The 27,598-nt window shown below is 41.5% G+C and overlaps 1 protein-coding gene across 1 annotated transcript; it reads left to right on the forward strand.

The window, feature by feature from the left end:
- Positions 1-27,598, forward strand: tab1 (TGF-beta activated kinase 1/MAP3K7 binding protein 1). The gene is made up of 11 exons (XM_062997789.1): positions 1-33; positions 4,820-4,950; positions 5,113-5,263; positions 6,571-6,657; positions 7,983-8,121; positions 10,925-11,041; positions 11,126-11,237; positions 12,457-12,601; positions 14,622-14,835; positions 19,042-19,195; positions 24,353-27,598. The coding sequence occupies exons 1-11, from the start codon at positions 1-3 to the stop codon at positions 24,573-24,575; spliced, it is 1,506 nt and encodes a 501-aa protein (XP_062853859.1). The 3' UTR covers positions 24,576-27,598.

Consider the following 27,598-nt stretch of genomic DNA (forward strand, 5'->3'; position numbering starts at 1 on the left):
ATGGCGGCGCAGCGCAGGACTTTGATGCAAAGCGTAAGTTGTAATTACAAGTATTTTCATATTGTTTGTTTGTCGTGTAGCTTTAGCGACATATTTCATGGTCATATTTTGTCTGTTTTGGCGCTGACAAAATGCGTATGTTTTATTTATCCTTATTAGCATGAGAGAAACAATGTTTTTCTTTTCTGTTAGCATTTACCTCCGAATGAGATGTACATTTGAAAATGCTTGCTTACTTGCTAGTGTTTACAAAATTAAAGCGATACATATATCTGATTTTATTACTTATAAAATATTGTAGTTGTCGATACTAGTTTACGTTTAATTTTACTGCATTCTTACTGCAAATATTTTAGATAGTGTAGGTAACGCTCATGAGCTATATCCCAAATTGCTTTTATGTTCCCTGCATGCGTGCACTACAGAGTGCATAAAATAATGGTTAATTGACTTTACCTAGTGCACTAGGAGATTTGGCTATTAATTGTGTTTAGCCACAGTTGTGTGTACAAGTTTACAGTCACATGTATGTCTCAAGATTTCAGTTATTTCTGCAACTTGTTCTGTGACTTACTGATATACAAACTTAGGTTTATTGTCGGCCTTTCGAATATATATTAAATATACAAACAGCAACAATAACAAGATTATTATTTTAGCTGTACAGAAAGGTACCTATATGCTAGTTTAATAATTGATCATCTATGTACAGCAAGGGCCAAAAGTAGAAGACAACTAGTGTAAACGCGTCTATTTAGCATTTTACCTTCGAATTTAATACAACTTAAGTACAAAAGTTTAAACTTTAAGAGATTCATTTTATATTTTTGTAGTTTTGTATGGGCATATGTATAGTAGGTGAACAAAAGATGCCAATTCTGATTTTCATTTCATTTTCATTTTCTGCATTTAGCAGACACTTTTATCCAAAGCGACGTACAGTACTGTGGCAGTATATTGTCTAAGCAATTGAGGGATAAAGGGCCTTGCTGAAGGGCCCAACAGTGGCAGCCTGGCAGTGGTGGGGCTTGAACCAGCAACCTTTTGATTACTAGTCCAGTACCTTAATCGCTAGGCTTCATCTGCGACTAGATAAATTCACCTGCTCCAAGTCATTTGAGCATGTGGCAGTATATTGTCTAAGCAATTGAGGGCCTTGCTCAAGGGCCCAACAGTGGCAACCTGGCAGTGATGGGGCTTGAACCAGCAACCTTTTGATTACTAGTCCAGTACCTTAACCGCCAGGCTACAGCTGCGACTAGATAAATTCACCTGCTCCAAGTCATTTGAGCATGTGGCAGTATATTGTCTAAGCAATTGAGGGCCTTGCTCAAGGGCCCAACAGTGGCGGGGCTTGAACCAGCAACCTTTTGATTACTAGTCCAGTACCTTAATCGCTAGGCTTCATCTGCGACTAGATAAATTCACCTGCTCCAAGTCATTTGAGCATGTGGCAGTATATTGTCTAAGCAATTGAGGGCCTTGCTCAAGGGCCCAACAGTGGCAACCTGGCAGTGGTGGGGCTTGAACCAGCAACCTTTTGATTACTAGTCCAGTACCTTAACCGCCAGGCTACAGTTGCAACTAGATAAATTCACCTGCTCCAAGTCATTTGAGCATGTGGCAGTATATTGTCTAAGCAATTGAGGGCCTTGCTCAAGGGCCCAACAGTGGCAACCTGGCAGTGGTGGGGCTTGAACCAGCAACCTTTTGATTACTAGTCCAGTACCTTAACCGCCAGGCTACAGTTGCAACTAGATAAATTCACCTGCTCCAAGTCATTTGAGCATGTGGCAGTATATTGTCTAAGCAATTGAGGGCCTTGCTCAAGGGCCCAACAGTGGCAACCTGGCAGTGGTGGGGCTTGAACCAGCAACCTTTTGATTACTAGTCCAGTACCTTAACCGCCAGGCTACAGTTGCAACTAGATAAATTCACCTGCTCCAAGTCATTTGAGCATGTGGCAGTATATTGTCTAAGCAATTGAGGGCCTTGCTCAAGGGCCCAACAGTGGCGGGGCTTGAACCAGCAACCTTTTGATTACTAGTCCAGTACCTTAACCGCCAGGCTACAGCTGCGACTAGATAAATTCACCTGCTCCAAGTCATTTGAGCATGTGGCAGTATATTGTCTAAGCAATTGAGGGCCTTGCTCAAGGGCCCAACAGTGATGGGGCTTGAACCAGCAACCTTTTGATTACTAGTCCAGTACCTTAACCGCCAGGCTACAGCTGCGACTAGATAAATTCACCTGCTCCAAGTCATTTGAGCATGTGGCAGTATATTGTCTAAGCAATTGAGGGCCTTGCTCAAGGGCCCAACAGTGGCAACCTGGCAGTGATGGGGCTTGAACCAGCAACCTTTTGATTACTAGTCCAGTACCTTAACCGCCAGGCTACAGTTGCGACTAGATAAATTCACCTGCTCCAAGTCATTTGAGCATGTGGCAGTATATTGTCTAAGCAATTGAGGGCCTTGCTCAAGGGCCCAACAGTGATGGGGCTTGAACCAGCAACCTTTTGATTACTAGTCCAGTACCTTAACCGCCAGGCTACAGCTGCGACTAGATAAATTCACCTGCTCCAAGTCATTTGAGCATGTGGCAGTATATTGTCTAAGCAATTGAGGGCCTTGCTCAAGGGCCCAACAGTGGCAACCTGGCAGTGATGGGGCTTGAACCAGCAACCTTTTGATTACTAGTCCAGTACCTTAACCGCCAGGCTACAGTTGCGACTAGATAAATTCACCTGCTCCAAGTCATTTGAGCATGTGGCAGTATATTGTCTAAGCAATTGAGGGCCTTGCTCAAGGGCCCAACAGTGGCGGGGCTTGAACCAGCAACCTTTTGATTACTAGTCCAGTACCTTAATCGCTAGGCTTCATCTGCGACTAGATAAATTCACCTGCTCCAAGTCATTTGAGCATGTGGCAGTATATTGTCTAAGCAATTGAGGGCCTTGCTCAAGGGCCCAACAGTGGCAACCTGGCAGTGGTGGGGCTTGAACCAGCAACCTTTTGATTACTAGTCCAGTACCTTAACCGCCAGGCTACAGTTGCAACTAGATAAATTCACCTGCTCCAAGTCATTTGAGCATGTGGCAGTATATTGTCTAAGCAATTGAGGGCCTTGCTCAAGGGCCCAACAGTGGCAACCTGGCAGTGGTGGGGCTTGAACCAGCAACCTTTTGATTACTAGTCCAGTACCTTAACCGCCAGGCTACAGTTGCGACTAGATAAATTCACCTGCTCCAAGTCATTTGAGCATGTGGCAGTATATTGTCTAAGCAATTGAGGGCCTTGCTCAAGGGCCCAACAGTGGCGGGGCTTGAACCAGCAACCTTTTGATTACTAGTCTAGTACCTTAACCGCCAGGCTACAGCTGCGACTAGATAAATTCACCTGCTCCAAGTCATTTGAGCATGTGGCAGTATATTGTCTAAGCAATTGAGGGCCTTGCTCAAGGGCCCAACAGTGGCAACCTGGCAGTGATGGGGCTTGAACCAGCAACCCTTCGATTACTAGTCCAGTACCTTAACCGCCAGGCTACAGTTGCGACTAGATAAATTCACCTGCTCCAAGTCATTTGAGCATGTGGCAGTATATTGTCTAAGCAATTGAGGGCCTTGCTCAAGGGCCCAACAGTGATGGGGCTTGAACCAGCAACCTTTTGATTACTAGTCCAGTACCTTAACCGCCAGGCTACAGCTGCGACTAGATAAATTCACCTGCTCCAAGTCATTTGAGCATGTGGCAGTATATTGTCTAAGCAATTGAGGGCCTTGCTCAAGGGCCCAACAGTGGCAACCTGGCAGTGATGGGGCTTGAACCAGCAACCTTTTGATTACTAGTCCAGTACCTTAACCGCCAGGCTACAGTTGCAACTAGATAAATTCACCTGCTCCAAGTCATTTGAGCATGTGGCAGTATATTGTCTAAGCAATTGAGGGCCTTGCTCAAGGGCCCAACAGTGGCAACCTGGCAGTGGTGGGGCTTGAACCAGCAACCTTTTGATTACTAGTCCAGTACCTTAACCGCCAGGCTACAGTTGCAACTAGATAAATTCACCTGCTCCAAGTCATTTGAGCATGTGGCAGTATATTGTCTAAGCAATTGAGGGCCTTGCTCAAGGGCCCAACAGTGGCAGGGCTTGAACCAGCAACCTTTTGATTACTAGTCCAGTACCTTAATCGCTAGGCTTCATCTGCGACTAGATAAATTCACCTGCTCCAAGTCATTTGAGCATGTGGCAGTATATTGTCTAAGCAATTGAGGGCCTTGCTCAAGGGCCCAACAGTGGCAACCTGGCAGTGATGGGGCTTGAACCAGCAACCTTTTGATTACTAGTCCAGTACCTTAACCGCCAGGCTACAGTTGCAACTAGATAAATTCACCTGCTCCAAGTCATTTGAGCATGTGGCAGTATATTGTCTAAGCAATTGAGGGCCTTGCTCAAGGGCCCAACAGTGGCGGGGCTTGAACCAGCAACCTTTTGATTACTAGTCCAGTACCTTAACCGCCAGGCTACAGCTGCGACTAGATAAATTCACCTGCTCCAAGTCATTTGAGCATGTGGCAGTATATTGTCTAAGCAATTGAGGGCCTTGCTCAAGGGCCCAACAGTGGCGGGGCTTGAACCAGCAACCTTTTGTTTACTAGTCCAGTACCTTAATCGCTAGGCTTCATCTGCGACTAGATAAATTCACTCTATGTTTCTGTTATTTAGCCAATGACAGCCCCTCAATTTAGTGACCTTCTAAAATATGCAAGCCTTCCTTTGCATTAAAAGTAATTCTGTTTTATTTTTTCATTTATTCCTTTAGCACCAGAGCTGGACTGATGACCTGCCGTTGTGCCAGTTGTGCGGGGTGTTCACAACCCCAAACTGTGTCTATGGTCCAGATGGTAAGGGTGCTCAGATGCACCCTAATGAGGACGGCCACTTCCGCTTCAGGTGAGTGTTATCACTGCTAAAGCAGCATATGAAACAGACACATTCAATAGTTTGCATTGTTTTAACATCTAATTCAAATGATGACTGATAGTTTAATGTTAGGAAATAAACATGCTCTAATTCATTTATTATAATAAACCCTTACGTCTGTTCCCTTTGCAGTACGGATTGCTGTTATTTGTATGGTGTGTTTAATGGTTATGATGGCAGCAGAGTAGCTAATTTTGTGTCCCAGTATCTGACAGCAGAACTTTTACTGGGCCAGCTAAACTCCAACCATTCTGATGCCGATGTCCGCCGCATCCTTACACAGGTAGCTGCATATAACACTTAAGTCTATATTTATGCACTTGTGCTTTCACACAGCTACTAAAATACCTCTTGCTAAAATACTTTGTCAAGGAATGACTTTTAATAGCTGACCTAATAGCTGATGATCCACCAAAGGCTCAGTGAATTTTGAAAGAACATTTTTCTCTTAAGCTTGCAAGTTCGAATTTTAGCTCTGCTGCCGGCAGGCTGGGTGCCTACATAATACGACAATAATTAGTCATCAGGTTGGATGACGGAGGGAACTCCTCATAACCAGTGCAATTATGACCTCTGCTGGCTGATCGATGGTGCCTGCACAGAGATAGGGGATAATGGAGATCTGTGTGTGATCTCGCCTTGTGCAGGTGAAAAGATGCAGTTGGCTACTGCACACATGTTGGAGGGGGCATGGTAGTCACGACTCTCCTTGCCAGAGTGGAGGTCAGCAGCTGTAAAGAGAAAGCGAAATGCAGTCTGGTGATTGGATATGACTAGATCATCTCATTGTATCTGGTACCAGGACTTTACCAGCTGGTCCTTCAAATTCTGTGTGTTGCAAGGTGAATTGTCTTACAGTGCATTCTGGTTCCATGTCCTCCGTGGGTAAACAATGCACACATGCCTGGAATATATTTTGGACCAGTCAACCTTCTCCATTTGAACTGAAGTCCGGTTCTTATGCATGCATGCCCATTGTAAATGCTTTTGACAGTGGACATGATATAGCACTGTCTGGCCTGCAGCTGTGCAGTTCTGTACACAAAAGGGTTCACCTAGAACACTTTACTGGCTTGTGCTTTTGAGGCGCAGCACAGATTACAGAGAGATGATCATGTGTGTAGAAAAGCACACTTTTCCTTTAATTATGGAATTTACAAAGGGACAAAATGCATTCAGTATGTAAACACATACATCAAACATTGTCAGCAGACTACACCACAGAAAAGTCTGTTACACTAACTTAATTGCCGTATAATTGCTAAGAGTTCCTCATATTGCAAATTAACCAGGAATTGAGAGGCATTTGAAAGCTACGACAATGAAAATTCATGGACAAAAACACACATTTTGTCTGTGACGTGATTTTCATGGCCATGAATTAGGTAGGGCCTTAATTATGAGTAATGTGTGCGTCACGGTAAAAAATCGATGCAATTATCATGCGTAGTTCCCACTGTACAAGCCTTTAGACCCACAGCTGTAGTGTGAAGAAAGTGATTAAGTCGAGGAGTTCTATTAGTCATAAGTGTTAGGCGGATGTATGAAAAATCAAAGTGTCCTTCATCGGTGCTTCTCTCTTTGTTGAAGGCTTTTGAAGTCGTGGAGAAAAGTTACTTTGAATCCATAGATGACGCACTGGCGGAAAAGGCCAATCTGCAAGCCCAACTCCCAGAGGCAAGAACATACCCACACACACACGCATGTAGGCTCGCAGGCTCACACACTCACACTGCAAAGAAAATGGTTTCAGGGACAACTTCTCCCACACAAACTGAATAAATAATCAGAAAAGAACTCTTCATTCAGCATGCTCGGTATTAAAGAGCAAATAAGGTTTTGACACAAAATGAAAATTGAATAGAATAATTGGCTTAATTAAGTAAAGAAAACATCTGGAAAAACATTTAGCTTTTATATTCTCTATATGGGACAGTGGTTTCCAAGTGGGCAGAGCTGTGGGTTACCAACTACAGGTCTGTGGGTTTGAATCTCGGCTCTGCCATGCAGCCACTATTGGACCCTTGAGCATAGCCCTTAACCCTCTCAGCTCCAGGGGTGCCATACAATGGCTGAATTCCAAAGAAGCTTGGATATGCAAATAAAGAATTTTATTGTATTATATGTGTGTATATGTATACACAGCAAATAAATATTACAAATAAATGCATTTCATCTGCCCCTGGATTATCCTATTATCCTATATAGACTCATGGATTAGTTTTAATTACAAATCTCAGTGCTGGGAGAGTTGAGACATGATTTGATACGCAAAGCAACATGGAATGCACTGTTTTGTACATCTTCTTTGACGAATTCATCTTAATAATCTAATCATTTACAAGTGAATTTAATACAGGGACCCTTTGTCATCAAGCTTGTCTAGAAAAGGTGCAGCCAGCCAAGACTTATTCATTTTCAAGCAATAAAGGGTTTAATGCATGTCACTTGCCAACAGTTTGACCTCTGCGCCAGCTTAGTGCCCCACACTGCTTTAAATGTAATGCTGGTCAATATGCATTTACAGATGACTGCTTTTAGTTTTTTTATTTGCATGTAATATATCATATACTGTCAAGGTTTTAATTTTTTTTTTGGTTTATAGTTTTACAGAGAGAACACATATTAGGTTTGGAATTTTTGCCCTAATTTTAGCTCCAGTATTTAGGGGTCACCCCAACAGATCACAACCGATCTCCGGGCTTTGGACCGGCACTGAGAACTTGGCTGGTCCGGCCATTCTCTTGTCTAAGACGCTAGCCGCTCATGTCCATGCAGACGACTGACTGGCCGATAGCACAGTTGAGATTTGAACCCCACGTTCCCGGCTCTCAACAGTAGTAGGCTATCATACTTTACTGCTGCACCACCCAAGCATGAATAATTTGACCTACTTTGAAACTAAACACTGTATTAAAATGAACAATGTTTAGTTATATACCTGCTAAGTCTTTTAATATATAAAAATGAATTCTGTTGCTGTTCTTTGCTCCCGTCTGCAGGGGGCGATGCTTCACCAGAGTTCTCCTCAGACTCAGAAGCTTGCAGAGAGGCTCAAGACTCTGGAGCAGGAGGTGTCAGGAGGAGCCACAGCTGTAGTGGCCCTCATTCTTAACAACAAGCTGTACATTGCTAATGTGGGTAGGTACACACACACACGCACATACAAACACATTGAATAAGCAAGTTTTTAATTATAGACCATTTTTCTACAACAGTCCACCAAGTGCTTTGACAGTACTGTAAATTAAAACACTTTGATATTCACTCACTAGCCAGTTTATCAATTTTGTACTTACACACACCTACCACTTAGATTCACTTTGGGACAATACTATTACTAACTGTATCCCAAACTTTGCTCTTCACCAGGAATCGAAATTATTCCACTCTTTTAACCGATAACCAGCCATCATTAGTCAAAGGTTAATTTATAACAGAAAAGCTTATAGCTTCCCATCAAAATATAAACACATCAGCGATTTTCATATTAACAAATCTTCATGCTTATTCAATAAATAATCAATCGAGTTTGAAGAATTTAGCCCCAGGTTTTAAATCCAAACCCATTTAAGCATTCCAGTATCTTCTGAACTAACACTGCAATTCTAATCCACACTATGTTCCCTTTTTTCATGATTCATTGATTTAGATTATATAGCATGAATATAGAAAGGCTGGAATTTTTAAGCTTGTACCTTAAAGTAAAAATGGCAAGTATACTTGTTTAAACAGAACAAGTAAATCATATCCACAAAGATCTAAGATTGCTCAATGATTCACTTGTTAGACATTTACTTGCTTATAAATTAAAGCTACACTCTGTGCTTTACACCATAGTCTGCTTTTCATTACACGTCAAATGTGCTTAAATACCAAATGTGCTTTTTTTTTTTATACAGCTTCCACTGTGTCCACCGTCTGGGGCATCAGATTACATATTCAGGTTTACACTAATGGAATACATATACAGAGATTTCTAATATTTATTATAGATGTCAAGACTGACACATTCATATCAGTGCACCAGTCTAAATATTTATTAAATGGCTGCACTGGTTTTAAATTGTGTACATTGGGCAAGTCATAGACAATCATAAAATATATTTCCTTGCAGATAAGTTTGTACCTGTCAGTCAAGGAACAAGGGAATTTGGCATCCAGGCCTGTCAGTCTAGGAAAACAAGGCATGATTTATGTGCCTGTTGGTCCCAGTAAAGAAGGCATGGTCTTTGTTGCTTTTAGCCCATTGAAGGTTTTGGTCCTATTAGTACAATGGTTCTGGTCCCTAGTAGTCCCAGTGAAGAAGGTGTGGTCTGTTTATCAGTCAAAATAAATAGTAAGAAATAATAATAATAAATACAAACAGGGGCGCTCAGTTGGCGCAGCGGTAAAACACGCTAGTGCACCAAAGGTGACATTTTGAACTGGCTGGGCTGGGTGCCTACATGAACAACGATTGGCTGTTGTTCATACAGGGTGGGGAGCCGGATAGGGACCCCATAACTAATGCAATTACGACCTCTGCTGGCTGATTGATGGCGCCTGCACAGAGTTGAGGAGTAATGCGTTGATTAGGGTGTGGCTCTCCGTACACAAAGCTGATCTGCATATCGCCTCGTGCAGGTGAAAAGATGCGGTCGGCTACTGCACATGTGTCGAAGAGGGCGTGTGTCAGTCTCGTTCTCCTCAATCGGGGCGGGTATCGGCATCAGTGGAGAGAAAGCATAGTGCAATTGGTTAATTGGACACGCTAAAAAGTTGGGGGGGAAATGCCTAAAGCAAAAATATAAAAAATTAACAAATAAATACAAACAGTAAAATTCAATTTGTCTTCTGTGCCTGTCTTAATCAAGGCGGTGTGGCCTCTGTGCCGGTTAGTCCCAATAAAGGTGGTGTGGCCATTAAAGCTGTGTTAAATCACGTTTATAACACACTTTTATTTATTTTTTATTGTATTGGAGTGTGCTCTGTATTTTTACAAGAGAATGGTATAGGATTTCAGTTCCTATGAAGCATAAAAACAAGCATTCTGTTTTTGGTAACACTTTTGTTCTGTATTGTGGATCAGCAAGGACAGAAAGTGTTCTCATCAATATCAGTTTAGCTCCTGATCTAATTCTCCACCATTAGTGCTGGTGCCTGATATTCCTCAAATTTCCATTTACTTTCCTCCAGTCACGAAAGCAACAATAGACAATGACCTTTAGCTTTTCTGCTGTGCTTACATAAAATCCCCTAATTTTAATGTTTTTGTGTGGATTTGACTCTCTGAAAAGGTCAACCTATAATGAAAGTGGCAAATTGCCACAGGTTGTGTATGTTTGGTCATTCATTTTTGAGACAGATATGCTAATGAAGTCCAGTTGAAATCCTTCTGGAAGACAAAGAAGCTCACTGAAGTGTTTAATATGGGGGTGTAAGAGAAAACTAGTGATGGTAATGGTGACTTTTTGGCAAAATGAAACTATTGTTTCAACCAGCATGGAAGTAAATATATTAAATATATTTATGCAACTAATTTTAAGCATTTACAAGTAACTAAACACAATACTTGAGTTTTAAGACCTGCGTTTTGGGTGTCGTAGGTTAAATAAAGTTGAAGGATCCAAGATTGTGTCTCATCATCCTTCTTATAGCTTTTTTTTTTTTAATTGGCTTTATCCTCTTGAGTCACAGTGGTTGAGGTTTCTCTAGAATCACTGGGCACAATGCAGTAACACACCCTGTTCAGGATGCCAATCCATCTCAGGGCATTGGCCATCCCCTTTTTCCCCAGACATAGTTGTTTGTTTGTAGACGCCCGACTGGGCGACACCAGTAAGCTAGCATATGTACCACTGCACCACCCAAGCACCTTCACATATTAATAAATATTATTCGAATATTAATAAATATAATGAAAATATATTTGTTTCTCTTTGTGTTTCATCATATTGCTCAGGCACCAATCGAGCTCTTCTGTGTAAGTGTACCAGTGATCGACAAAATCAAGTGATTCAGATCGGACGTGCACACACAACCGACAATGAGGATGAGCTGGCCAGACTGGCCCAGCTGGGTGAGTACCCACACACACAAAGTATGTAGGCCAGTATTTCCCAAGCTTTATCATAGCTTGATATTCTATATACGTTCCTTTCAGGTCTGGACCAGAATCACCTGAGACAGATGGGGCTGATTGCAGGTCAGAGCAGTCTAAGAAGGATCGGAGACTACAAGGTTAAATTCAGCTATGCAGACATTGAAGTTTTTAGGTGGGTTCTAATATAAACATAATATAAACCCAAACACTGCTGATAGTATTTTTTTTGTTTGGCCCTTGAACAAAAAAAGTGTCTGCTAATTGCTTTCTTATTATTGAGTGTTTTCATGATCGATCATTGACTCGATTCCTTGCAACCACTTGGATGGACTGAACTAAACTGCACTAACACCCCTCTAGTCTTCAGAGGCTTAATTCCAGCTGTTACTTTCATCCCTTTTAAAAACCTGTTGAGCCAAAGCTTCATATCAAAGGCTTTTCATTCTAAGCTCTCTTCCAAACTTCTCACATTTGTATTCATTGTTTTGCATAAATAATGCCTTTAAAAACAATGAGACAATTACATGCAATTATCACATCACAAAACTGCAATCAAACACAAAGGAATAAAACACAGGTGCATGAGCTGGCACAATAGATTTTTTACAGAAATACATTTTAAATGGTTGTAAAACCATCAACCAGACTGCTCGGGTGGCACAGCAGTAAAATGCACTAGCCCACCACTGTGGAACTCTCGAGTTCGGTCTAAGCTCTGGTTTTAGTCAGCTGGGTGCATACACAGACATGATTTGCTATGTCTGATGGTGGGACGGCAGAAGGGATTCCTCACTGCAGCTGGTTGATGGCCCCTGCACAGCAGTAGGGAATGAACCCACCTTGTGGGTTGGCTACTTCACACATGACAGAGGGGGTCTGTGATAGGTACAGTCCTTTTCAGTTGGGGGAAATACAACTGGCTAATTCAATACAACTAGATTTGGAGATAAGGGGGAAAAATGCATACATAGAATAAAATAAAAAAAAAGAATTAAACAATCCCAAACATGAATCATTTAAATTGTTTAAATAGATTTAAAATCAGCAGCATAATGGAGAATTACAAGTCAGTTACAGAGACCTGAGGTACCATTGTTAAGCCCAGAATTTTGTTCAATTTCTTAGTCATTTTCCTCTATTTTATTCATGCTTAGTATTTGCATTTTATGCTTTGAGGGACTAACATTAAAGTTCTGGTTTGGGCACCCAGGTGGCACAGTGGGATATTCCGCTAGCACACCAGCGGCGAGATTCTGAACTCCTCTGTTGTGCCTGTGTACCTATTATAACCTAATATACTGCATGACCCACTCCTTCCCGAAAATATTGTCTAGCCCTATTAAAAGGTTATGTTGTAATCTTTGCATTTTGTTTCATGTGTTGACTGGTAGTCCGGCCAAGAGTAAGCCAATCATCGCAGAGCCTGAGATTCATGGTGGTCAGTCATTGGACGGCGTGACTGGCTTTCTGTTGCTGATGTCTGAAGGCCTAATTAAAGCCCTTGAGGCTGCCCACGGTCCTGAGCAGGTCAATCAGGTGAGTTTTCTTGCTTAAACACCGTTGTTACAGATTAATGATACCAATTTAATAATTTAATTTAAAGATTTTGGCATGAAGAGGAGAAATGTTAATGTATTCTTTTTATGTACAATAGCCATGTATAACCATAACAACTAACAGAAATAAAGAGGTCTGGTCTATATCAAGTTTTAATATCATAGTGAAACTATTAATATTCAGTCTGTCAAAAGTAGTACTAGCAGTTAACCATCTAAGGTACTGGCTTGAGATCAATTTCTTGAATACAGGTTGCCTTCTGCTACATTATACATTACCGTGTAATAGTTAAGTGATTTATGTATTAACACAGTACAATATGCAACAAGGTGTTTAGATGGCTCAGTGTTTTGGACATGCATTCATTCTGTATTTGTACAGTCATGTTTATGGAAGGCGTCTGGAATGTTTGTCCTGTAATTATAATTATTTGGCTACACGCACATAGCACCTGTAGTAATGTACCTACAAAGAAACAAACTATTCCACAGGGGATTTTTACAAAGTAATATTTTAGTTCTAAACGGATAAAAGTCAAAGTATGGGATGTTTTAAAATAGTAATTAAAGGTTTTTATTATTATTATAATTTAATAAAGTAATAAAGTTAACCTTTTAAAACGTTCCACATTAAGCAGCTAAATTGGTAACTGGCAAGACTGGAAACCACTGTTGAATGTGCATGACATACAAGCTCTCAGTCTCTTCTAGTCTCTTCTAGACTTCTAGATAAGAAGCCATCATGCTACTGTGCTAAATATATTCTGGGCTGAGCTTATCTCAGATGAATAGACAGAACGACGGTAAAAACATGTGCTGAGGTCAGATGAGTCCATGTTTCAGCTTGTTTTAAAAAAAAAAAAAAAAAAAAAAAAAAGGATGTTGAGTTCTCAATGCCATTGATTAAAAAGACCACCCAGACTGTAAGCTATGTTTAGCTGTATTTTCCTCACTGTTTCACTTTTAAACTTGTGTTATAGCTTTGGGTGCTGAGAAACGCTGAGAATCAGATTTTTCCAGAGAGTCTAAAATGCTTATAGTGAAAAAGCTTAACGTGGCTTAATGTACTGATAGAATGACATAGGAACACTAAATGTCTCTCAGTTATTACCAGTCTTATTTTCTTTTTCTACAAATGAAATGTTTTGGTCGATGTTTTAGTACAAGCCATCTTATACCATCTTCCTTATGTTAAGCTTAGTTCACATTAAGCGTTGTTCATACTGCCATTTCATATCAAACAGTTTGTCTCATTGGAGGCACTTTGAAAAGGTCAGTGGCAAACTGGGTCAAAGTTTAATCATATGAACTTTAGCCTGCACAGCAAGCACAAAATTAGCAAACACAACATGGCAAAGGTGCGCGGTGCGTGCCACTTAGGGAAGCGCAGCTCTGTCACACTCCATAGGAAATAACGGCACGGCCGGCGCAAAATCGGTTTTGCCGCTTCTCATGTGAATGCTGTCTTACCGTTTATGAATGACTGACTCTGCTAACTCACAAATCAAACTGGCTATAGTAAATGACCTGTGCGTCAAGCTTAGAAAAGTCAGCGGCATTCCAAGACATTGCTGACACATGGCTTTCACTGTATACAGTCTCTGCATTGCACCTTCATTGCAGTGCCAACACTTGAATACAGCATAAAAACAAGAAGCAGTGATTTGTAAATTTACTTTGTTTGCATTTCACATCCAGTCCTAACTTTTCTAAAAACTTAGGTGTGTAAATACAGCAGCAATGTTATAGGATTTTTTCCTTATTTATTTTTAGCTAGTGTAGGCGCAGTGACACTGTTTTTCTATTAGGTGTGAAACCATCTGCGAAGCAACGTTTCTGGTTAATTGGTTTAGCACTTTAGCACTCAGATGTGATTAAAACTGAACCTTGCTGAACAGTCTCATAGTTGATAGTGAGTCGGACAGTTTACCGGTCACTTTGATCCGCTATTACTACACACGGTGCTGCTGATTACATTTCTCATATTGACCTCTTTTCAGGAGATGGTTGCCATGGTGGCGGCTGAGCTGGCCCAGCAGGGCAGTGTGGAGGCTGTAGCCCAGTCGGTTGTGGAACGCGTAAAGCGGCTCCACCACGACGTCTACGCTAGTGGGAGGCAGAGATCGGCGCACTGCTTACGGCACGAGGACATGACCTTGCTTATTCGGACCATCAATTATACTCTATCAGACGGTTCTCTCACGCCAACGCAGGGTAAAGCTACTCATCCTCTCACTTCCTCACCCTCCTACTTCCTCACCCACAGTGTGTGGCTTGTGTTATCATTTTCAAACAAAGTGCCAAACACATACATTTACGTTTTCAGCATTTAGCAGACGCTTTTATCCAAAGCGACTTACACAATGAGCGGAACACGATGAGCAATTGAGGGACCCAACAGTGGCAACTTGGTGGTGGCGGGGCTTGAACCGGTAACCTTCTGTTTACTAGTCCAGTACCTTAACCACTGAGCTATCACTGCCCACAAACAGTGATTTTAAAATGTATTAGATTCACAATCTTTTCTCTACATAACGACTGTGACTTGCAATTAAGATGAGTTTTATGGTGGACATTTATATCTGAATCAGACACTTAAAATTATTCATTTACAACAATTATTAATGCTGAAACTTTTATTGTAGCGCAGCTTACCAGAGTGTGCCAGTTGCTAATTGTAGTAGCAGAGGTTGCTATAGTAACAGCACATAATATAAGATGCCCAATCCATCCCCAGTATTTACATTTACAGCATATAGCAGATGCTCCTATTCAGAGCCACTTACAGAAATGCTTGCTCAGTAAACATTTCCTCATTCTAGTACAAGCAGACAACTGTTAGTGTTTAATCCTGCTGAAACGCTCTTAGTAAAAAAGTAGAACTGATTTTTTTCTGAAAGATAGAAACATTAGAACATGCACATTAGAACATCACATAATGTTTGGTTCGTTTAAGGTCACACTACACAACTTTCAAGTTGTTCAGATCACTGTACAGTTCACACTACACAGCTGGATCTCTTGCACTTGGGAGTCTTTTCAGTCGTTGTGTATTTCACACTACACGACTGATCGGCGATAGGGGGTCCCACACTACACGATCTACCATCAGGAGGAATCACAGATGAGTCTGTCTGGTCACCCAAACTACATTTTGTCATGAAAACAAATGCGAGAAGTGACCAGGGGTTTAACTATACTACGTTCAAAAATGCACGTCAACAATAAGCGAGCGATCAAAGTTGTTTGTGCGCTGATGTGCAGCGTAAAAGCAAAGAGTAAGATTCAAATAAAATGAATCTGAGTGGACGTGAACAGCATGGATTTTTTTGCAGTGCAGCGTGGGTATTATGTTTTGTCGAGAACGATAAGGTCACAAATACTTTACACGTGTGTGTATTCTGATAGAAACTGTATTATGCCCCTGCCCCACGTTTTACAACTCCTCCCCTGCCAGTCGCCCGACTGATATCCAGATATTTAATATGCTAGATATCTCTCTTCAGTCGGCGAGCGCTTGGCAAGCCGCTCGGATCGAGTCGTCGAGCAGTTCACACATATCAATCGAGAGCCGAGTTTCGACGGCTGAGCGAACGCCGAGTTGCCTCCGAGCCGGCAAATCTAGCGGTGACCAGTCGACGAGTGAAAATCAGGGCAAAAATCGTGTAGTGTGAACTATGAATTATATGCCTTTGGTTCGTATTGTGTTTATACCTAAAATAAATCGCACCAAAATTCATTTAAAAACGGGCTGAGACTGACCTGCTCAGGTGGTCTCGGCCCGCTTATTTGGTGCTCACCAGAGTTTGAAAGGAAGTGTTAACACCAAGTGTAACAAACTGCACTAATAAAGCAATCGCTCCAGGGTACATTTTAATCAAACCAAAGCTGACCAGTATATACGCAACCTAAATGTCCATTATTTTACGTTTATGATTCAAATGATTTTAAAGCAAGTGCCTTTTTTTGTCAGGCGTCCATGACACCGGACAACTTCAGCGATCATGTGCTGTTACACACACGTGCACTAATTTCTGATCTGATTTCAGCACAACAGCCGATCTCTTTGCTGCTTGTGTGTAATATTCACAGTTCTGTTCTAAATTTGAATCAGTGATCGATTTAAAACATGTACAGACTCATTGGGACAAAAGTACACGGCTGGGATGTAACGAATATTTAAAAACCTAAAAAAGATCAAAGCTTTCTATGTAACCCAGGCCAGCAGAGGGCAAACTCATTTTTTATTAGCCAGTGAGCATGAATATTGTTTCCTTATATGGAGACTTACTTTTATTGTGGTCACATGATTGAATCATGGCAGCATTCTTGACAGGAGGTCATGCAGCATGTGGAATAAACTGGATCTAATGTAAGTGTATGTTCATGTCAAAAGGCAATAATTACTTTATAGAAACTGTTTCATGATTTTTGATATCACAAATCACTCATGTAGGAGATTTAGGGCGGCACAGTGGCTCAGTGGGTGGCACTGTCACCTCATAGCAAGAGGCGACAGTCCTGGCACCACAGAAAGGTCCTGGATTCTTTCTGTGAGGAGTTTGCATGTTCTCCCCGTGTCTGCGGGGGTTTCCTCCGGGAGGGCAAAGCTCCGGTTCCCTCGCACAGTTCAAAGACATGCAAGTGAGGTGAATTGGAGGTACAAAATTAACCATGACTGTGTTTGGTTACATTCATGACAGAATCTGTAGTTACTCATTACACACGATTTTTTTTTAAGTTTAATGCCAAAGTGTAAAACATGAAGTTAAAATCATAATAAATAAATACATGTAGGAGATTTAAAGAATCTGTATTTTGATTTTATAAGCTATACTACAAGTTTTATTTACACATTTGATTAAAACACTTGGGTGTTTCAATGTCTGTTTTATACCATATTGTTAATTCCCCTGTTGTTTTCCTGTTTGACACAATGCAGCAAAAGTTGGGCTTCTTTATTGCATGTCAGCCTTGCAGCAGATTCAAGGTTTTCACCTAGGATAAACTTTCTATGACCAGGGTTTATTTTTATATAAAGGCACCATTAGGTTCTCATGCAATTTGTGACTGGCTTTATTCTAAACGATGTCATGGCTAAGGAATATGTTGCATTTTAGATCAAGTTCATGGTGGACTTTTATTTCTTTTACACATGTAGCCTTCATGAAGAAGACGTTTCCTGTTCTCGGGGATAAAATTAATAAACAAAAAATGGAAAAATTCTACAGAGCCATAGCCAATACCTTAAACATCCCTCTCAGTACAATTGCTTCCATATTGTGCAAGCAGAAAGTTCATGACAGGTTCACCACACAAGCATTTCACAATGTGCTGTACAACTAATGATGAACATGATAAGCAGAACAGTTACACAGTTTACTTCTAGAAGAAGAGCAGTGAACCACACCAAAAACACAGAGATGCACATGAGTTAGCACACAAGCATTCACTTAAAATCACAACTCTGATCAGGCAAAACAAACAGAACGTTTTTGGCAGTAATTCCACTCTTTTTTTTCTTGTCTTTTTAAGTTAAAGTTTTATCAGAATGTTTAAAACCTTATGTGCCTATTCACCTTTAGATGCTTACAGTTTTTGGTTTTCTTCTGCCTTTTGAAAGTTTGTGCCATCCATTCACATATATTAGTCATTGGCGACCCCAAAATGCGACCATCTTTTACAAATTTCAATTGTGTTACTTGGCAAAAATTTAATAATTCTTAATACATTTATGGGTGTTATTACCACTATATCCTGATCAGGGTCACAGTGGTTCTGTCTTCCTTAAAATCACTCGGCGGAATGCAATAACACACCCCAGACAGTACTTTTTTTAAACTCTATTTATTAAGAATTTCAAAAAACAAATGACATCACTTTTCTACAGTCACCCTCTGATGCATTTTTCCCAGCATCGTACCAACTATTTAATGCCATCAGCAAAGAATATTTTTGGTTGAGCATGAAGCCACTGATGTGCCACTGCTTTCACATTATCATCACATGCAAATATTCGACCCCTTAAAGCTTTATGATCTGTCCAAAAAGGTGGAAATCAGATGGTGCTAAATTCAGACTTTAAGCTCTCTCTCACATTCTCAAACAACCAATTACTACTCCCCCGCCATCATCGTTTCCTACCATATATATATATATATATATTTTGTCACCTTTTATTGTAAACACAGTGATCACAAGAAAAATATATGTAGTAATTAAAGGTTAGGTTTCTCTGACCTGTTTAACCAAAACAAATTTTCCCTAAACTTTGGCAATCTTTACCGAGCATGCAAATAATTCTAGTGCTTATGTCCTCAGCTTTGTTTTCTCTTCACTAAATGTATTTCCCTCTCTACTGTTTTTGCATCCCGTCTCTTTCCTCCATGTCCTCACCCATCCTCCTCTCTCTGTATGCAGGCGGCCGTATCTACCCAGTCTCTGTGCCCTACTCCAACAATCAGAGCACCAGCAAGACAAGTGTCACCCTTTCTTTGGTCATGCCAGCTCAGGGCACACTCACCAACGGGACCAACACTGCATCCACCCTGGAGGGAGGAACCCCCACGCCCGGGTATGGATTGGTCCGCCTCGACCCTCTCGTGCTGTTTTTTTCATTATGAGAGCTGTTAATAATTTAGCAGAGTTTTTCGTTTTCTTTGTTTGATTCTGCACCAGTGGTTTCCTCGGGAGAAAAAATCTACACAAAATACTGAATCAGCAACAGCACAGAAACTGATTACATTCCAATTGTTTGCTTTATTTTTGCAGTTAAATGTGCAGTTAAACGTTTCCCCTCTGAATGATGTTATTTGTACACAGGTTACATGAATGGTTTGGCACCAACTATTATTTAGATACTTGATCAGCCAAGACATGTTCATTGTCTAAGTTTGCACTGAAATGACGAGGATAAAAAGTAATGGTTAGAGTTGTTGGTAATACTCGATTGTATTCAGACGTGTTTACATGTCTAGACTTGTGCTCCAGGGCTACTTAACCCTTTTAAAATAAAGAGAGATTTGTTGGCAGTTCCAAAAGCAAAGGTTATTATAAGATAATACAGCATACATGGGAAACAATAGGTCAGACAGAGACACAGGGGAAGATGTTTACTCACATACACCCAAACAAACAAGAACCTCCTAGCAGCGACGGGATTTGTGCTGGATTCTTTATAGGGAAGGCCCTACTAAATTCGGTGGGAAATGTGCTCAATTTTACGGACCTCGTTTTTAAAAATTCCAAATAAAGTGCCACATTTCATGACAGTCATTAAATAACACTCATGAATTAAATAATAGACTAAATGGAAGCTACAATACACAGCACAACCTACCCTAATAATTAAATGAGATCGTAGCTGAATGTTCAAGGTTTACAAAGACACAAATTCTTGTCCGTGCCCCTGACAGCTGTATTAGACTTCGACATCTTAGACAATTTGTCTAACCAATGGCTAGTGTAAACGAGCATCTTTAGAGTTTGCTGAGTTTATAAAGTAAGAATAAACTGTACATAGACAAGCTATCAGGAGCCAAAGATAGGGACACATAGTGACTTCAGACTCGACTCTGACTCGTTTCAAATGACTCATGACTCGCAAATATATATATATATATATATATATATATATATACATATATACAGTGTATCACAAAAGTGAGTACACCCCTCACATTTCTGCAAATATTTTATTATATCTTTTCATGGGACAACACTATAGACATGAAACTTGGATATAACTTAGAGTAGTCAGTGTACAACTTGTATAGCAGTGTAGATTTACTGTCTTCTGAAAATAACTCAACACACAGCCATTAATGTCTAAATGGCTGGCAACATAAGTGAGTACACCCCACAGTGAACATGTCCAAATTGTGCCCAAAGTGTCAATATTTTGTGTGACCATCATTATTATCCAGCACTGCCTTAACCCTCCTGGGCATGGAATTCACCAGAGCTGCACAGGTTGCTACTGGAATCCTCTTCCACTCCTTCATGATGACATCACGGAGCTGGTGGATGTTAGACACCTTGAACTCCTCCACCTTCCACTTGAGGATGCGCCACAGGTGCTCAATTGGGTTTAGTCCATCACCTTTACCTTCAGCTTCCTCAGCAAGGCAGTTGTCATCTTGGAGGTTGTGTTTGGGGTCGTTATCCTGTTGGAAAACTGCCATGAGGCCCAGTTTTCGAAGGGAGGGGATCATGCTCTGTTTCAGAATGTCACAGTACATGTTGGAATTCATGTTTCCCTCAATGAACTGCAGCTCCCCAGTGCCAGCAACACTCATGCAGCCCAAGACCATGATGCTACCACCACCATGCTTGACTGTAGGCAAGATACAGTTGTCTTGGTACTTCTTACCAGGGCGCCGCCACACATGCTGGACACCATCTGAGCCAAACAAGTATATCTTGGTCTCGTCAGACCACAGGGCATTCCAGTAATCCATGTTCTTGGACTGCTTGTCTTCAGCAAACTGTTTGCTGGCTTTCTTGTGCGTCAGCTTCCTTCTGGGATGACGACCATGCAGACCGAGTTGATGCAGTGTGCGGCGTATGGTCTGAGCACAGACAGGCTGACCTCCCACGTCTTCAACCTCTGCAGCAATGCTGGCAGCACTCATGTGTCTATTTTTTAAAGCCAACCTCTGGATATGACGCCTAACACGTGGACTCAACTTCTTTGGTCGACCCTGGTGAAGCCTGTTCCGAGTGGAACCTGTCCTGGAAAACCGCTGTATGACCTTGGCCACCATGCTGTAGCTCAGTTTCAGGGTGTTAGCAATCTTCTTATAGCCCAGGCCATCTTTGTGGAGAGCAACAATTCTATTTCTCACATCCTCAGAGAGTTCTTTGCCATGAGGTGCCATGTTGAATATCCAGTGGCCAGTATGAGAGAATTGTACCCAAAACACCAAATTTAACAGCCCTGCTCCCCATTTACACCTGGGACCTTGACACATGACACCAGGGAGGGACAACGACACATTTGGGCACAATTTGGACATGTTCACTGTGGGGTGTACTCACTTATGTTGCCAGCTATTTAGACATTAATGGCTGTGTGTTGAGTTATTTTCAGAAGACAGTAAATCTACACTGCTATACAAGCTGTACACTGACTACTCTAAGTTATATCCAAGTTTCATGTCTATAGTGTTGTCCCATGAAAAGATATAATGAAATATTTGCAGAAATGTGAGGGGTGTACTCACTTTTGTGATACACTGTACATATATGTATGTATGATGTATGTATGTGTGTGTGTGTATATATATATATATATACAGTATATCACAAAAGTGAGTACACCCCTCACATTTCTGCAGATATTTAAGTATATCTTTTCATGGGACAACACTGACAAAATGACACTTTGACACAATGAAAAGTAGTCTGTGTGCAGCTTATATAACAGTGTAAATTTATTCTTCCCTCAAAATAACTCAATATAAAGCCATTAATGTCTAAACTACCGGCAACAAAAGTGAGTACACCCCTAAGAGACTACACCCCTAAATGTCCAAATTGAGCACTGCTTGTCATTTTCCCTCCAAAATGTCATGTGATTTGTTAGTGTTACTAGGTCTCAGGTGTGCATAGGGAGCAGGTGTGTTCAATTTAGTAGTACAGCTCTCACACTCTCTCATACTGGTCACTGAAAGTTCCAACATGGCACCTCATGGCAAAGAACTCTCTGAGGATCTTAAAAGACGAATTGTTGCGCTACATGAAGATGGCCAAGGCTACAAGAAGATTGCCAACACCCTGAAACTGAGCTGCAGCACAGTGGCCAAGATCATCCAGCGTTTTAAAAGAGCAGGGTCCACTCAGAACAGACCTCGCGTTGGTCGTCCAAAGAAGCTGAGTGCACGTGCTCAGCGTCACATCCAACTGCTGTCTTTGAAAGATAGGCGCAGGAGTGCTGTCAGCATTGCTGCAGAGATTGAAAAGGTGGGGGGTCAGCCTGTCAGTGCTCAGACCATACGCCGCACACTACATCAAATTGGTCTGCATGGCTGTCACCCCAGAAGGAAGCCTCTTCTGAAGTCTCTACACAAGAAAGCCCGCAAACAGTTTGCTGAAGACATGTCAACAAAGAACATGGATTACTGGAACCATGTCCTACGGTCTGATGAGACCAAGATTAATTTGTTTGGTTCAGATGGTCTCAAGCATGTGTGGCGGCAATCAGGTGAGGAGTACAAAGATAAGTGTGTCATGCCTACAGTCAAGCATGGTGGTGGGAATGCCATGGTCTGGGGCTGCATGAGTGCAGCAGGTGTTGGGGAGTTACATTTCATTGAGGGACACATGAACTCCAATATGTACTGTGAAATACTGAAGCAGAGCATGATCCCCTCCCTCCGGAAACTGGGTCGCAGGGCATTGTTCCAGCATGATAATGACCCCAAACACACCTCTAAGACGACCACTGCTTTATTGAAGAGGCTGAGGGTAAAGGTGATGGACTGGCCAAGCATGTCTCCAGACCTAAACCCAATAGAACATCTTTGGGGCATCCTCAAGCGGAAGGTGGAGGAGCGCAAAGTCTCGAATATCCGCCAGCTCCGTGATGTCGTCATGGAGGAGTGGAAAAGCATTCCAGTGGCAACCTGTGAAGCTCTGGTAAACTCCATGCCCAGGAGAGTTAAGGCAGTTCTGGGAAATAATGGTGGCCACACAAAATATTGACACTTCAGGAACTTTCACTAAGGGGTGTACTCACTTTTGTTGCCAGTGGTTTAGACATTAATGGCTGTATATTGAGTTATTTTGAGGGAAGAATAAATATACACTGTTATATAAGCTGCACACAGACTACTTTTCATTGTGTCAAAGTGTCATTTTGTCAGTGTTGTCCCATGAAAAGATATACTTAAATATCTGCAGAAATGTGAGGGGTGTACTCACTTTTGTGATACACTGTATATATATATATATATATATATATATTTATATCCGCAACGCATGCAATGGGTAAATGTTACAGCCAGCTTTCGGCGTAGTGATGAAGCCGTCGCTCCCTACTCCCTACACTCTTTCTGAATCAATTTGACCTTTTGATTTTAATTTTTAGTAAGAAATGCTGTTATTTGCATTGATTCCGTTTGCGTCACACAGATGATGTCATTGAAACGCTTGATTGGCTTTCTAACGAGTTCGTGTTTTACTTCACAACTGGGTTTAGAGGTTTTTAATTCTAAGCACACATTTACAAAATAACAGATTATATTCCTAATAAGACAACACACGATTATAAATTTAATAGCATCTGGAAGAACATAAGCTAAGGTAAGCAGTGGTTATGATTTTTTTTTCCTGTGTTTTGGATTTTGGCCGCTGTGCCGTGATTTATCGCGCGCTTTTGTTTTGCAATGAAAACAAAACGTATCAGTTTAAGCTTTTATCTGGTACCTTCCTGTTACGAACTTACATATTATTTGTTTATTTCTATGCTACATTTCCAATGTATTTTTTGTGTATATTATATTGACTCGTGAATTGACTCGGACTTAAAGTCTCCGGTTTCCTCCCACAGTCCAAAGACATGCAAGTGAGGTGAATTGGAGATACAAAATTGGCCATGACTGTGTTTGATGTTAAACTTGTAAACTGATTAATCTTGTGTAACGAGTGACTACCGTTTCTGTCACGAATGTAACCAAAGTGTAAAACGTGATGTTAAAATCCTAATAAATTAATAAATACTTGTGTGCAGGCAGAGTCCAACAGCCACGCTGCAGTCCACCAACACGCACACGCAGAGCTCCAGCTCAAGTTCGGGTGACGGCAGCCTGTTCCGACAGACGGCAAGCCAGGCGGCACAGCCAGACGAGACGGGCCGCGTGCCACCCTATGTTGACTTTACCCAATTCTACAAGCTGTGGGGCATGGAGCACAGCGAAGGCACCGGGGGACAGGCTGGACTCGGGCCTCAGTAGGGTCTGCCAGAATCAAGCCGCTTTCAACAATACAAACTGGATTTCGAAACGTGTTCTGACTCACATGGCTTCTGTAAGGACTTCTGTAAGAACCTACATTTCCAAATGACCAGAGGAATTTGTCTTGTCCAGGCATCAGAAACAGTCATTTATGAGTCCTGTTTGTTTTCATTTAGCGACTGAATACAAGAGAAATTTGGGGGTTTTGCATTGACATCCAGCTGCAGCCCTGTAAACCAAACCCTATGCTAAGTAAATCATCAGCTGGCTTAGGGAGGGGGGATTAAAAGATTTAAGGACAAATAAATGAGCACAAGAGTGTCCTGTCATTGCTGTCTGCTCATCTACACAAAACAGGGCAATTAGCAGTATTTGCTTTACTTTGGTCTGGTTCCTCTCAAGGTTTCTTCCTGTATGTTTAAGGGAGTTTTTCCTTGCCACGGTTGCCCTCAGCTTGCTCACCAGGGGTTTTTGGTCTGTTGGTCCTGGATTCTGTAAAGTTGCTTTGAGACAATGTCTATTGTAAAAAGCGCTATACAAATCAAATTGACTTGACTTGACTTTACCAGTCTGCAGCTGGATTCGGATTGCAGCTGGGTTCTTCGCCTGTTCCTCGCCTGATTCACGCCAGCTTGATTAAATTTTATACAATATATTAATGCTACTCTTGAACGTCTAGATAACAATTGGAAATTGTATCATCTGGCTGGCAGAATGAGTACACATTTTTTGGCCGTGCTCATATTTAGGAGCCTTATCATTTTGGTCATATGACATAGTACCTGATCTGGCGCTGTTTCACGCTGGATACCCTTCCTGACACAACCCTCCTTATTTTATCCAGGCTTTTGCCCGGCATTGAGAGTTCACTGACATGTGCACCTCTCAATGGCTAGTTTGTTCAGCCACTCCCCCCCCAGACACATCAGCAATCATGTCTGTGTAGATGCCCTATAGAGGCTATTGTGTTTAACAACTGCACCCCCCAGGTGGGGCAGTTTGGGTCCTTTCTGTGTGGAGTTTGCATGTTCTACCCGTGTCCGGTTTCCTCCCACAGTTCAAAGACATGCAAGTGAGGTGAATTGGAGATACCAAAATTGTCCATGACTGTGTTGGATATAACCATGTGAACTGATGAATCTTGTGTGATGAGTAACTACCGTTCCTGTCATGAATGTAACCAAAGTGTAAAACATGACGTTAAAATCCTAATAAACAAACAAACCACCTGAGCACCCAAGTATGAAACACCAGAATGGCCCCAAACTTTTATTTATTTAATTTTTTAAAACAAATTGGTCTCTCAGGTGGCACAGTGCCCTATTACAGTAGCCCACCCATTGATGTTTAAATCTCAGCAGTGCGATCAGCCAGCTGGGCATCTACACAGACCTGATAAGCGATGTCTGCAATGGCCGAAGCCCTGCATATTTGTTTCCTGTACAGGGTTTTCCTTCTTGCGTCGAGTGTTTACATTACATTTACATTTACAGCATTTAGCAGACGCCTTTATCCAAAGTGACTTACATTACAGTTACAGTATACAGTCTGAGCAATTAAGGGTTAAGGGCCTTGCTCAAGGGCCCAACAGCAGCAACCTGGCAGTGGTGGGGCTTGAACCAGTGACTTTCTGGTTACTAGTCCAGTACCTTAACCACTAGGCTACAGTTTTCTGGTGGAGCCATACCCATTATGACCCTGACCAAGATAAATCGGTTAACTTTGCAACTACAAAATGTTATGTCCTATAAATAGACGTATGCACAGTGAAATTTTAAAAAAGTGAAGAAACCAACTTCAACTGTGTTAATGTTTGTAATCAAACATTATTTAAATAAAATACATTTTATTTGCTAACAGCAGGCCTAGACTTTTAAACACAGTATACCACTTCTAGGCGCCCAGGTGGCGCAGCGGGATATTCCGCTAGTGTCGAGATTCTGAACTCCTCAGTTCGAAACTCGGCATTGCCAACAGTCGGCATAATTGGCAGTGCCTGCAGCAGACACGTTTCTGCTAGGGTGGGATGACCGGACTATGTGGGTGGGGTCTTCAAACGCTGTGTAAGGACCCTGATTAGCAGATAGAGAGGCGCCTGTGCAGAATGCAGGGGTGAAAAATGGTTCCCCTAAGGGCTGCACACGAGTCGGAGGACGCGTGTGCAACAATATACCCACCTCGACTGCAATCAGGGATCCCCCAGCAGCGGAAGACTAATTGACACCACTAAAAATGGGAGAAAATACATAAATTAAATAGAAAAAAACAGTATACCACTTCTGTCCACTGAAAAAGTGTTTTTTTGAACTGTGTACCACCCTGAGCTTTTAAGAGCCCACGCCTGAGATAATGGGTGTGATGGGATTATCTTTCAGTGTGTAGATTCAGCTCTATTAGCTACAGGATCTTTTATGCTGTACAGCAGTGATATTAAACTAGGGAGTGGAAATTCCTATTAATAAATAATGCAATAACAAGCAATTATCAAATGATTATTTGCTATACTGAAATGTATTAATTCATTCAGCTGTATGTTTTTTCCACTGATTTATCCTGCTCAGGGCCATGTTTGGTCTGTTTTTCCCTGAAGCACTAGGCACAATGCAGTAACACACCCCTGACAGGATGCCAGTTCATCAAGAAGGTACGAGTAGAAAAGGACACTGCCTGCAGTCCTGACCTGTCCCCAATACAGAATGTGTGGAGAATTTTGAAACAAAAAATGAGACAACAACCCGGTGCTGTTGCACACCTTAAGACATATTTGCAGGAAGAATGGGACAAAATAACACCTGAAACACTTCATTGCTTGGTAGCCTGCTTGGTGTTGTGAGAGGAAGTGGCAACATTACAAAGTCGTAACTTCTTCACCATCTCAATGTTTTTTTGGAATGTGTTGCAGGCCTGAAATGCAGGAATGGATGTTTATTAATAAATGAAATGAAGTTGAGCAGACAAAACAAGTAATATCTCAAGTTCATACTGTCTGTAATCAAATAAAAGTCAAAGTAAATATGAAAAAA

The sequence above is a fragment of the Trichomycterus rosablanca genome, chromosome 6 (genome assembly GCF_030014385.1).
Source record: "Trichomycterus rosablanca isolate fTriRos1 chromosome 6, fTriRos1.hap1, whole genome shotgun sequence".
In the NCBI taxonomy this organism is placed as follows: domain Eukaryota; kingdom Metazoa; phylum Chordata; class Actinopteri; order Siluriformes; family Trichomycteridae; genus Trichomycterus; species Trichomycterus rosablanca.

Excerpts from the sequence above, each read along its gene's own strand:
- tab1 (XM_062997789.1), top strand. The coding sequence starts at position 1 with ATGGCGGCGCAGCGCAGGACTTTGATGCAAAGC. Across the intron at positions 34-4,819 it reads GCAGGACTTTGATGCAAAGC|CACCAGAGCTGGACTGATGA; the intron begins GTAAGTTGTAAT and ends TTATTCCTTTAG. Across the intron at positions 11,042-11,125 it reads GGCCAGACTGGCCCAGCTGG|GTCTGGACCAGAATCACCTG; the intron begins GTGAGTACCCAC and ends CGTTCCTTTCAG.